Source organism: Piliocolobus tephrosceles, chromosome 10 (genome assembly GCF_002776525.5).
Source record: "Piliocolobus tephrosceles isolate RC106 chromosome 10, ASM277652v3, whole genome shotgun sequence".
Taxonomy (NCBI): domain Eukaryota; kingdom Metazoa; phylum Chordata; class Mammalia; order Primates; family Cercopithecidae; genus Piliocolobus; species Piliocolobus tephrosceles.
This window is the reverse complement of record NC_045443.1, coordinates 102,780,302-102,792,721: the sequence shown is the minus strand read 5'-3', so window position 1 is coordinate 102,792,721 and position 12,420 is coordinate 102,780,302. Positions and strand designations below refer to the sequence as shown.

Genomic DNA, 12,420 nt, shown 5'->3' with positions numbered 1-12,420 from the left:
CAGTAACAAGGGAACTGTGAAATCTCAGATCTCATTTCTGTTCCATAAGTAATAGCAGTACGCTTACCATTTGTGTGCCAACACTTAGTGCCAAAGAAACAATAAGTCGCCGTTGCTTTGTGCTTGGTCCATTTAGAGTGTTTTCAGCCAAAACTAGAGCAGAGAGCACATCAAGACGCTGTTCGCTGTATTTTTTGTCAGAAATCACTCTTTTCTTAAAAATAAAACAGGAAAACGATTTGTTTCGTTTCTGAGGCAATAACAAAAGACTCAGAAGAAAAACTTCTTGATTATCTTTTCCATGATTTAATTTAAGAGAACATACACAAATACTTTCCCCATTAAGCTTCTGATAATATTTTATTTATACTTTACTTCTGTAACATTATCTTAGTACTACCAGAAACAACACATTAGGCATACTTTAAAATTTCCATATTAATTTAATAAGAAATCATTTTTTAAATGATGCATCAATTTCAAAAGTGCAAACAGCGTCCTTTTCCAGAAGTGTATTAAAGTATTACGTGCTGCAATTTCACAGTAAAGATAATGCCAATAACTTGAAGTAAAAATTGTAAAATACTATGGAGATAAATAACCAAGCATATTATGTTTGAAGGAATGGAATAAACAGGGTAAACCAGAAAACACATATAAAACAATGGAAGAACAAAAAAGATAACATACTTATGCTAAATACATATTAATTTGCATACCTTGGCCACAGAAATAGAATGAAGAGCCTGATGTTGAAGGTGCTGTGTTATATGTGAAACTGAATCAGCCACAACCATGCTTCTCCTGTAGAACATATGCTCTATTGCCTAAAAAGAATCAGAAATAATTTTGTGACAATCAACTTAAAAACTTTAGGCAAAATTATAGAAGATCTTTATGACCTTAGGCTAGGGAAGTGATATGTAAATGAAATACAAAAAAAACCTTACAGCCCTGGCGCGGTGGCTCACGCCTGTAATCCCAGCACTTTGGGAGGTCGAGGCAGGTGGATCATGAGGTCAGGAGTTCGAGACCAGCCTGGCCAACATAGTGAAACCCTGTCTCTACTAAAAAACACAAAAATTAGCCAGGCATGGTGGCACATGCCTGTAGTTCCAGCTACTCAGGAAGCTGAGGCAGAATCGCTTGAATCTGGGAGGCAGAGGCTGAGGTGAGCCGAGATCGTGCCACTGCACTCCAGTCTGAGCAACAGAGCGAGACTCTGTCTCAAAAACAAAACAAAACAAAAACTTTACAAACTATAGAACTGATAAATTCAATTATACTAAAATTAAGCACTTCCGTTTATCAAAAGTCTCCATAAAGAAAATAAAAAGGCAAGCCGATGTATCACAAAATATCTACCAGGTACAGGTGATTAATGTTCAGGATATATAAGAAGACCCAAAATGAATGAAAGATTTTGTTTTTTAAAGGCACACAATCAAATTAAAAAAACTGAAAAGACATGAATAGATTTTTCACAAAAAAAGAAACACAGTTAATAAATAATTGAAAGGATATTTACCATCACTAACAATCAGGGGTTAAATATTAAAAATCATAATCAAAACCAATTATACCCACTAATTTACAATAAAAAAAATGAAGCTCGATAATCCCAGAGTTGGCCAATTGGAAATGCAATTTTATTTCTAATGTAACTTTCTAATGTATTGTGGGAGGTGTGTGTGTGTGTGTGTATATATAGTCTGTATATAGAGACAATATGACATCATCTCGAAAAGCTGAACATATACGTAACATATAATCCAGTAACCAACTTTTAGGTATACAATTCCTTAGAAAAACTCCTGCACAAGTACACTAAGAAACACATACAAGGATGGCAACATTGTTTATGATACAAAAACTGGAAACAACCCAAAGTCTATCCACAGGAAAGCTACACAACAATGAAAATAGATGGGCTACTCCTCCCAACATAGATACACTCAAATACAAAATGCTGAGTAAAACACAAAATGTTGAATAAAAAAGCAGGCCAAAAAATACATAAAGTACTACGCCACTAATATAAACTTCAAAAACATATATAACAATTAATGTTTTATTGATTCATCCATATTTGGTAAGCTAAAAAGAAAAATAAGGGAATGATAAACATAAAATTCAGGACAGTAGTCTCCTCTGAGGTGGACAGGTTGAGATACAATTAGGAAGAAACACAGTATTTGAAAATATTGGTAACATTCTATTTCTTAAGTGGGACAGTGGGTATTTAGGTGTTTATTATTAATTTTAAAACCATACTTATGTATCACATATTTATACATCTTCTAACATATACATATACTCGTCTGTATTTATAGTTCATAAAAAATAAAACGTAAAATATCTATAAACAAATAGTATAAAGAAAAAAAGGCTGAAAATCCAAAGGCAGAATCTCCAAAAGAAAAATCTTAATTTCCTGAACAAATCTAGTCAATTATTAGGAGAAAATTTACCAGCAAATTGTAATTTCAATTTTTACAAAAGGTTAACCGGGCTTTCCTGCCTACAGCTTTTTTCTTCAATACAGAAGTAAGCTAAGAAACACGTTACCATACTTGCATAGGTGTACTAATTCTTAATTCATTTGACCACCTCTATAAGTAGTCTATTGTTCAAATCACAAGATTACAGCACTTAACCTAAATTACAAAATAAATAGCCTTATGTTAACTAACCTCATACGCATGTAAACACTATAATGGATAATGGTAGACAAGTTTTTTAACTCATGCAACCTTTTTAAAACTTCCATGAGTAAAACTTTACTAATAATATTAAAGTTAACTTTTCCGTTTTCTTTCTTTACTCTCTCACTACCTTAACTTTTTTTTTTACTGTGTGAACTGGATATATTAACTTTATTTAGTAAAGTTTAAATATAATGACCAGTCGTAAGTAGTTACTCAGAAATTTATTTAAATGGCTGGTTCCTTTATTCAATTGAGAGAGAAGTACTTTCTCATAATTTTCTGTTCTCATATAATCACGTAGTCAAATCTTACAAGATTATCCTAACTTAAGCCTGGGTCATTTCTCAATTATGATGGCAAAGTAAAATAATCTAAAACCTACCTTGAGAAGTTCAACAAGCCTGCATAATGCCTTAACTGAGGTTTTGGTCATTGGCTTTTGCATGGACATGTAGAGATTCATTGTGGTTTTAATAATGGTACTAATACTATATGCATACAAGAAGCCCTGTAAAGGAAAACATTGATTATAATCACAAGGAAAGACTTCTTCAAGATTTCATTATCTATGTAACAGCAGTTATTCCTCAACTTACCAATAACCATATGCTTCTAAAATTCATTTTAAAGCCAGCTCTTAAGATTTGGAGATACTCTTCCTCACAGAGACAATGTTATACATGGTGGTTAAGTTTCAAAGCAGCCCTAACCATTTATTTATCCTGTCACATACCAGAAGTTTAGTACTGTCAAAATAATAGTGTGTAATCACAGCTTAAGAAACTTTCCCTTGGCCGGGCGTGGTGGCTCACGCCTGTAATCCCAGCACTTTGGGAGGCCGAGGTGGGTGGATCACGAGGTCAGGAGATCGAGACCATCCTGGTTAACATGGTGAAACCCCGTCTCTACTAAAAATACAAAACAGATTAGCCCAGCATGGTGGCAGGCACCTGTAGTCCCAGCTACTTGGGAGACTTAGGCAGGAGAATGGCGTGAAACCAGGAGGCAGAGATTGCAGTGAGCCGAGATCACGCCACTTGCACTCCAGCCTGGGCGACTGAGCAAGACTATCTAGAAAAAAAAAAAAAGACTCTTTCCCTTAGAAAAGCTTTGAGTGAAACAATTTGGATGTTAGAAAGGTATCTATTCATCCTTACCTTACCTGCCAGGGAAGAGAATAAAGACTCCTATCTGTTGCCACTTAAGGCAAGAGCTGAGGACTCTAAGGAGTTAAAAATGGAAAAATAAGGAGAAAGAGAGCTGTTCAGTCAATACAGATAGGCACAGAAATTTCTCAGTTCCAAGCCAAGTCCCCCTTTCCTATTCACCTAGACCAATCAACACAATCCATCTGCTATCTCCTCCTTGCCTAGTTTGGTGCTAATTAGGCTTCTCTCCTTCCAGGCCAATGAGAACAGATTCTCCCCTCCCCTTCTATTCATGAAGGAAGCCAGGTCTTGTGAGGTATTAAAATTCTTTTAATGGTATTAAACTCAGTGAAACGGTGGAATAAGAAAATAGGAAAAAAGGGGTATTATTTCTCAAATAGTTTTTCATTTAAACCCAAAAGGGAAACACAGAAAAACACAAAGATAATGACGGAGATTCTTTGGGTCTATAAAGTTCCCAAAAGAGATACATGTACAGTTTAGCAACGAACCTTAACTATGTTACTGTAGATACATGAAGGAGGTGGGGCAGAAGCTATATGCCAGTGTTCCTCAACCTTTTACTCCTGTCCCACCACATGTGAGAGAATGTATTCTCCCATCAGAAACAGCGGCTCACTAAATAAAGGAATGATACTCAGCACAAAATAGGAGTTCCTCTGAACCACACACAAAGTTTCTCTGTGGCAAAGAGGCATGTGCTAAATTAACAAAATGAAAAAATCAAAGAGAGGATAGCATCCTAAGAAAGGTGACAGTAAGACCAAAGTTTGGCACATACATGCAGAAAGAGCCACAAAGTCTTACCTTGTCGGCTACAGGACTATTACATCAGACCCTACCCTAGTGCAGCCCTGGGAAAAATTAAAAAGCACAAACAAGGAACAGCAAAAATCTAACTCTAAGTCAGGCAGAAAAAGAAGGATTCCCTTTTTTAGGGGTACTTGAAGTACAGAACTCCAGGGCCCATATTAGCTCATTCCCAGATAACCATTAATTTGTGAAGGGATGTATTTTGAAATCTAAATTGTAAGGGAAAGGGTAGTCTGGAGTCTGTACTAGTTAATGATAGAATAAACAATTTAGACCAGCCTTCCCACTGAGAACAACTAGATAATCTGAGCAAAATGGTTTAAAAATGCCTCCTAAGGCATCAAAGAGGATTCAAAAAAACAAGGAAATATAAGGCCAAGATCTGGAAGACGACAGAAACTCAGAGAAGTGAGCCTGGCATTCAGGGTTGCTTTCTCTTAAAGCATCTGCCCTAAAGACAAAAGCCAAACATATCTTTCAACAACATCTCACAGGGAAGGGAGATAAAAATAGGAGCTCGGGGCTCATCAGAGCTGGTTTTCGTAAACCACCTAAGCTCTGAGTTGGGGTCCTGAAGGGTAAGCCCCCAAAAAGTAAGGGTGAATTAAACAACCATCACAGGATCAAAATCCTGCTTCAAATCATCTCGATCAACCTACTAGATTGATATAACATGGGTTGCTAACTGTCCTAGACTAGCTGTGTACAAAAGCAAATACAAATACAAATCCCTTCTGGAGGAAGAAAAGATCCAGATCCTCAAATTACGTCTACAGCTTTTCATATACAATGTGTGGCACTCTATAAAAAATAACTAGGTATATAAAGAGGTAAGAGATGTACAAAAAAAAAGAGAAACAACAGATAAGAGAAATAGCCAAATAATGAAATTATTAGACATGTGCTTCAAAATAAGCTGAATGTGTTGAAGAAAATAAAACACAAAATCAAGTATCTCAGAAGAGAACTGTAAACTATAAAAAAGAAGCCAAGTGAAAAGTAAAATTATTAGAATTTAAAACTCAGTAGATGAATTTAACAGCAGATTAGAGATAGATGAAGAATTAAAACAGAGGAAATAGAAAAGAAGTAATGCTTGAACAGTTAATGGTAAAGAATATTCCATGAATTCAAGAAGTTCTACTGACCCCAAAGTAGCACAAACACACAAAGAAAATCACACCTAGGGGCACTGTAGGAAAACTACTAAAAGCCAAAAAGTAAAGAAAGATACATATTTTAAAAGCAACAAACCTACAGTTGACTTCTTAACAAAAACAAAGGAAACCAGAAGACAATAAAATGGCACCTTTAAAAGCTAGAAGAAAAAAAAACCCAACCAACCTAGAATTCTAACACAGCAATATGATTGAAATGAAGACATATTCAGACCAAAAACTGTTACAATTCATCAACAGAGACTTGTATTAATGAAATACTAGCAAGTATTCCCCAAGTAGGAAGATGAAAATTAAGAGATGTAGGAAGAATAAAAAGCGACAGAACAGGTAAATATGAGTAAATCTAAATAAACACTGACTATAAAAACAACAATAGCAATAATAATGCCTTGTGAGGTTTAAAATACAGAGGAACTCAAGTACACAACAACAGCACAAAAGGTGAGAGGCAGATAAACAGAATTAAAGCTGTTTAAGAACCTTACACTGTCAGGAAAGTGGTAAAACTAATTTATATTAGAGCTAAATGAGTAAACGATACATTTTAAATGTCTAGAGTAACCACTAAAAGAAAAGTAAAATAATATAGAATTAAACTAATAGGAGGAGAAATAAAATTAAAAATACTCCAAAACAGAACAAGAGAGGAAAAGAAAAGGGACACAGAACAAGTGAGACAAATACAAAGCAACTAGTCGGGCGGCAGTTTAAAACCAAATATATCAACAAGGACATACAGAAAAAATAGTACTATGAAAAAAAAACAAAGATTTATCAGATAGGAGAAAAAATTTATGCTACTTACAGAAGACACACAATAAATATAAGGAGCCTGAAAGGCCACAAGTGAAAGGATCAAAAGAGAAAATACCATGCAGACATTAATTAAAACAGTTATAGTTAATATCACACAAAAGAGACCTATGACAAAAAGCATTACAAGAGATAACAAGGAATATTTCTTAACAAGAAAAGGTCCAATTTACTAGAAAGAACAATTGTAAACATTATATACTTAGCTTCAAAATACACAAAATAAAAACTACAGAACAAGGATAAACAGACAAATCCACAATAGTGGGAAATTCTAACACAACTCTCAGTATCTGAAATACACAGACAAAATCATTAATAAATATGATCCTCTTGTCATATACAAAATGCTACAACTGACAAATACAAATTATACATTCTTTTCAAGTGGATGTGAAATGTTTACCCAAGTTGACCATAAGCTAGATCATAAAGCAAACTCCAAAATACTAAAATTATTTAATTATTGCTACAACTCAATAATAAAATAACTAGAAAATCCTCATATAGTTCAAAATAAGGAAATCTTTCAAAAAGCCCACAAAGTTTATTGTAATTTTAAAATAGTTTGAAATAAATAATAAAAACACAACATATCAAAACTTCTAGGGTACAGTTAAATAGTCAAGTTTTGAAGGAATGTAGAGCTTTGAATGGGTTGTTAGAAAATTTAAATTAATAAGTCACACAGATCCCAACATAACCAAATCAATTTGTTTCAATAAACAAAAACAGACTCTACTCTATGTTCAGTTTTTTCCAAGTTTAATTTCTGTAAGACTAACCAAAAAAAACGATTCCCCGAAATATAAGATGCAACTACCTGTATAAAAACATTACATCTGTTGGTGAGATCTTCAGCAAATTTATCCATTCTCTGCTCTTTAGATAAAATAGATTCCATTTTCATCATCCATGAGCTCACAAAGACGTAGTAAGACTGTACATCTCTAACAAAGGAAAATACTGGGGTTACTTGGCAAAGAAAATTTACTTCCATTTCTTGATATTGATTGGAGTATATTATTTCTCTGCAGCAGTCACTTCATCTTTCTGGTTTTCAAAAGATAAATATTATATAGACATACGTAATTTACTCATTCAACAAACATGCCAGGCACTGTTTCTTAGTACAGGTACTGACAATACAACAGTGAAATCAGCAGTAAATAAAATGAATACAAATCCCTGCTCCCATGATGATTACATTCTAGAAAGGAGAGTTGTATAATAATGAAATCAATAAGTAAAATTTTAAATTAATTAAAACATACATACTACAGAAGAAATATAAGCAGGGGAAAAAGGATAAGGACTGGGGTGGAGGTGATCAAAGTAGGCTCACTGAGTAGGTGATTTTGAGCCAAAGTTTGAAGTAGATGAATGAGTAATTCATGCAAATATACGAGAAGTGTAGAAAAGTGAACGACAAATGCAAAATCCTAAGATATCTGGAAATGTGTCTAGCTTGTTCAGGTAGTAACAAAAAAGTCAGTATACCTGAAGCACAGTGAGCAGGGATTAGATCAGCGAGATACACAGGGAGGGAGTGGGGGACTAGAAAAGTAAGATGGGGAAGGGATTTGTGGAAGGACTTGCAAGGAGTAGGGATTTTGACTCTGAGACAGAAGGCCACTACAGGATCCAAGCAAAGTAACTTGATCTAACTTTAGTTTTAAGAGGATCTGATGAGTTGAAAATAAACTACAGAGGGGGCAATGGTAAAAGCAGGAAAACCACCTAGAAAGCTACTGTAATAATGCAGAAGAAAGAGGATGACAACTTGAACCAGAATAGTAACAGTGGAAGTGGTCAGAATCTGAATATAAAAGCTAATAGCTATTGAATGCTTACTATATGACAGCTACTATTCCAAGAACTTTACACACACACACACACCACCTCTTTCAATCCTCACATTAACCTTATGAGGCAGGTACTACAAACTCCACACAGAACAAGAAACTGCTACACAGAGAAGTAGGCAGCAAGATCGTAAGTTTAGTCAAGATTCAAGCTCACATCCAGGAAGTTTTTCCATCCCAGAAAGACTAGGGCAATAAAAATGTAATTCTCTCTACTATTCGGGATGATTACAAATACTAAATCACTCCATCAATGTTTCCCAACTCAATCTCATTCAAGATGGGAACCTCTTTGTATTCACGAGCTGTTTAAGCTATACTTTTCTTTAAAAAACTTAGTATGTGGCCGGGCACGGTGGTTCACGCCCGTAATCCCAGCACTTCAGGAGGCCGAGGCAGGCAGATTGCCTGAGGTCAGGTGTTCGTGACCAGCCTGGCCAACATGGTGAAACCCTGTCTCTACTAAAAATACAAAAATCAGCCAGGCATGGTGGCGCACATTTGTAGTCTCAGCTACTCTGGAGGCTGAGGCAAGAGAATTGCTTAAACCTGAGAGGCGGAAGAGGTTGCAGTGAGCCAACATAGCGCCGCTGCACTCCAGCCTGGGCGACAGAGTAAGACTCCGTCTCAAAAACAAACAAACAAAAGCTTAGTATGCAAAATGGACAATTCTCCTTTATGGAATCAGACATTACCAACTCAAATCTTCCTTAGCTACACAGGGTAAAGAAATGTCTTTCTTACAGGTCAGAATCAGCTAGAGGACAGCTCTTCAGGGCAAGGAACTAAAGACACTCAATTACATTTAGAATCCCACACTGAGGTCAGTGGCTAGCCATATTGCCGGGCAATCTGTCAATCTCAAGAGTTCAATCTAAAGAGGTATCCTGCCAAAGTCTCTAATAAATGTGACTCACGGAGGTAAAACCCTAGCACAAAATCTGAGAAAAATGGTTTCTACAGAGCCATAATTCCGTCAGACGAAAAACACAAATAGTCGTACTTTGTGGCTTTGCTTAGAATGGTGCTGAAACGTTGTTTGACTTATGAATGACTCCTTTTTTAAGGAATCATTTTTTAAAAGTCTGGTCCTTTTTTAAAAACAGAGGGCATGGTCCTAGAGCAACACCTTCACTTTTGAGGAGGAGGCTGTGATCAAGACACAGCAGGAATACCGTGTACAGGAGAGAACAGAAAAAAATCATAAGCAAGGACCAGAGAGAGAGACCTAGGCAAGACTATGGAACTCTCCCTGATGAGCAACTACGTCAGCAACACTCTGAAGAAGGCAATAATACATAGTGAACGGCATTCAGCCAGTTTTAGGTAAGATTATAGGATAATGCAGAGGTTTATATGTCACTTCTGCCCATCACTCTGTGATCACATCCAGATGACAGATGATCTTTACCTCTTATAAATATATAAAAATGAAATTGCTTCAAGTTTCAAAAAGCAAGTTAACTGACAAAGAGTACAAAAATCGCCAAGTGACCTATTGGATTGTCAGGTGCATTTGAAAGTACAAACAGGAAAAATACCAAGGTATTGGTAAAGTACAAACAAATCTCCTGCCCCAACATAAAGTGCTAAACAGTGTCAATACCTATATGTTAACATGGGGGGTTGAAACGAAGATTCAGACCTCTGTCCTCTAAAGGCAGTATTTTCCAGTGTTAAAGTGGTTGTGAATCAAAAGCAAAATGCAAAAATCCACAAACCTTGGACCCCAGTCAAGGAGGCAGCTGGGACACTGGCCACTTGGGGTCTGGTGTATAGTGTGGGGGCAGGAAAACTGTTGCTTATTGCTCTCCATTGCTCCCTACTCACGTAAACTCTGAAGCAAGACCTCGGGACACCTCTTAGACACCCCCTCAACTTTCTCTAAAATGTCAGGACAAAGCCCATGCTGATCACATCATCTCTCTCCTGAGTTTCACTTTAGTGAATTTTAGGTTTCCTCGACATAACTGCAAAGAGACTGAAAAAGGTAACTGTTCAGTTAAAAACTGACCAAAAAGGTAACTGTTCAGTTACCTTTTTCTTCATCTTCATGGAGCTCTGTAGTAAATAATTTAGAAACATAATTTCATCATGTGATAAGTCTTCCAAGTCTTACTTACTGTCCACTTAGTAAGACTCACTTCCCACAGATCTTGGACTGACAGTCGTCTATATTCTGCCTATACAGCTTTAGTGAAGGAGAATAGAGCAGCCTACACAACGCTACCTGCTGCAGAGGCACTAGAATAGGACTGGCACTGGTCTGAATGCCATCTCTGACATGTACTTAGCTGTGTGACCTGGCAAAGTTCATTTTTCTAAGCCTCATTCTCTTTATCTAAAAATGGGATAAAAATAGTTTATGGTAGTAGTTAACAGCCTGGGCTGCAGAGTTGAACTGCCTGCATCTGCCATCTACTAGTTGTTTAAACTTGGGCAAGTTTAATCTCTGTAGGGTTTTCTTATCTATAGAACGGCAACAACAACAGTATCTACCTCATACAATTTTCTGATCATTAAAGGAGACGTGTGAAGTTCCTGGAATAGCTACTGGCATATAGTAAGCACTCCATAAACATTAGTTGTTACATTTATTATTTAATGCCAGAAGACTGTTACATGCTTTATGGAACATGATATGTTTAAAGCTATTAGCATAATGCCTGCCACAGAGTTAAGAGCTTCACGATGTTGGCAATTATTACTATCTGTCATCTTCACCTTTTGGTTTTAGTTTAGCCTACTGGAGCCACAGAGATCAAATCTGTTCCCTCTTCATTCTGAAGGTCCCTCAAATATTGAAAGAAACCCACCGCATCATTCCACAGATTTCTCTTTTAAAAGCCAAACTACACAGACACTAACAAAGAGAAGATAAACAAGAAGGCATGGTTCTCAGACCTTCTGACATCCTGATCAGCTTCATCTAGGGATACTGCAGTTTGTGACCCTCTCAAAACATGGCACCACCAAACACCAGCTATGAGCTGACCAATAAAAATTCCATGGAATATACCTGGGTTATGAAGTAACCTGCACAACAAACCCCCATGACACGTTTACCTGTGTAACAAACCTGCACTTGTACCCTGAACTTAAAAGTTTGAAAACAAAAAAACAAAAAATTTTAAAAAGGCCGGGTGTGGCGGCTCATGCTTATAATCCCAGCACTTTGGAAGGCCAAGGTGGGTGGATCACCGGAGGTCAGGAGTTCAAGACCAGCCGGGCCAACATAGTGAAATCCCATCTCTACTAAAAATATAAAAATTAGCAGGTGGGAGCGGTGGCTCACGCCTGTAATCCCAGCAGTTTGGGAGGCTGAGGCAGGCAGATCACAAGGTCAGGAGTTCGAGAGCAGCCTGACCAACATGGTGAAACCCAGTCTCTACTAAAAATACAAAAATTAGCCAGGTATGGTGGCATGTGCCTGTAATCCCAGCTACTCAGGAGGCTGAGGCAGGAGAATCACTTGAACCCAGGAGGCAGAGGTTGCAGTGAGCTGAGATCATACCACTGCACTCCAGCCTGGGTGACAGAGGAAGACTCCATCTAAAAAAAAAAAAAAATTTAGCCAGGCGTGGTGGTAGGCACCTATAGTCCCAGCTGCTCGGGAGGCTGAGGCAGGAGAATCACTTGAATCTGGGAGGCAGAGGTTATAGTGAGCCAAGATAATGCCATTGCACTCCAGCCTGGGCAACAGAGCAAGACTTGGTCTCAAAAAAAAAAGGAAAAAGAAAAAACAGAATTTAATGGAACTATCAATTCCCATGACCTAGATATATGATGAGTACCCCTCATCCAAAATGGTTGGGGCCAGAAGTGTTTCAGATCTTGGAATATTTGTATTATATACTTACCAGCAGTTCAG

General features: G+C 36.9%; 1 protein-coding gene across 2 annotated transcripts in view; it reads right to left on the bottom strand.

Annotated features, from left to right (window-relative positions):
* Positions 1–12,420, bottom strand: part of WASHC4 (WASH complex subunit 4) — a 62,716-nt gene that overhangs the window by 28,862 nt on the left and 21,434 nt on the right. For both annotated transcript variants that reach the window (XM_023192340.1, XM_023192416.1), the window contains 4 exons: positions 7,508–7,634; positions 3,091–3,216; positions 720–827; positions 68–214 (listed from right to left, as the gene is read on the bottom strand). In XM_023192340.1, coding sequence (XP_023048108.1) covers positions 68–214; positions 720–827; positions 3,091–3,216; positions 7,508–7,634 — 508 coding nt within the window. The remainder of the gene's footprint in view (positions 1–67; positions 215–719; positions 828–3,090; positions 3,217–7,507; positions 7,635–12,420) is intronic.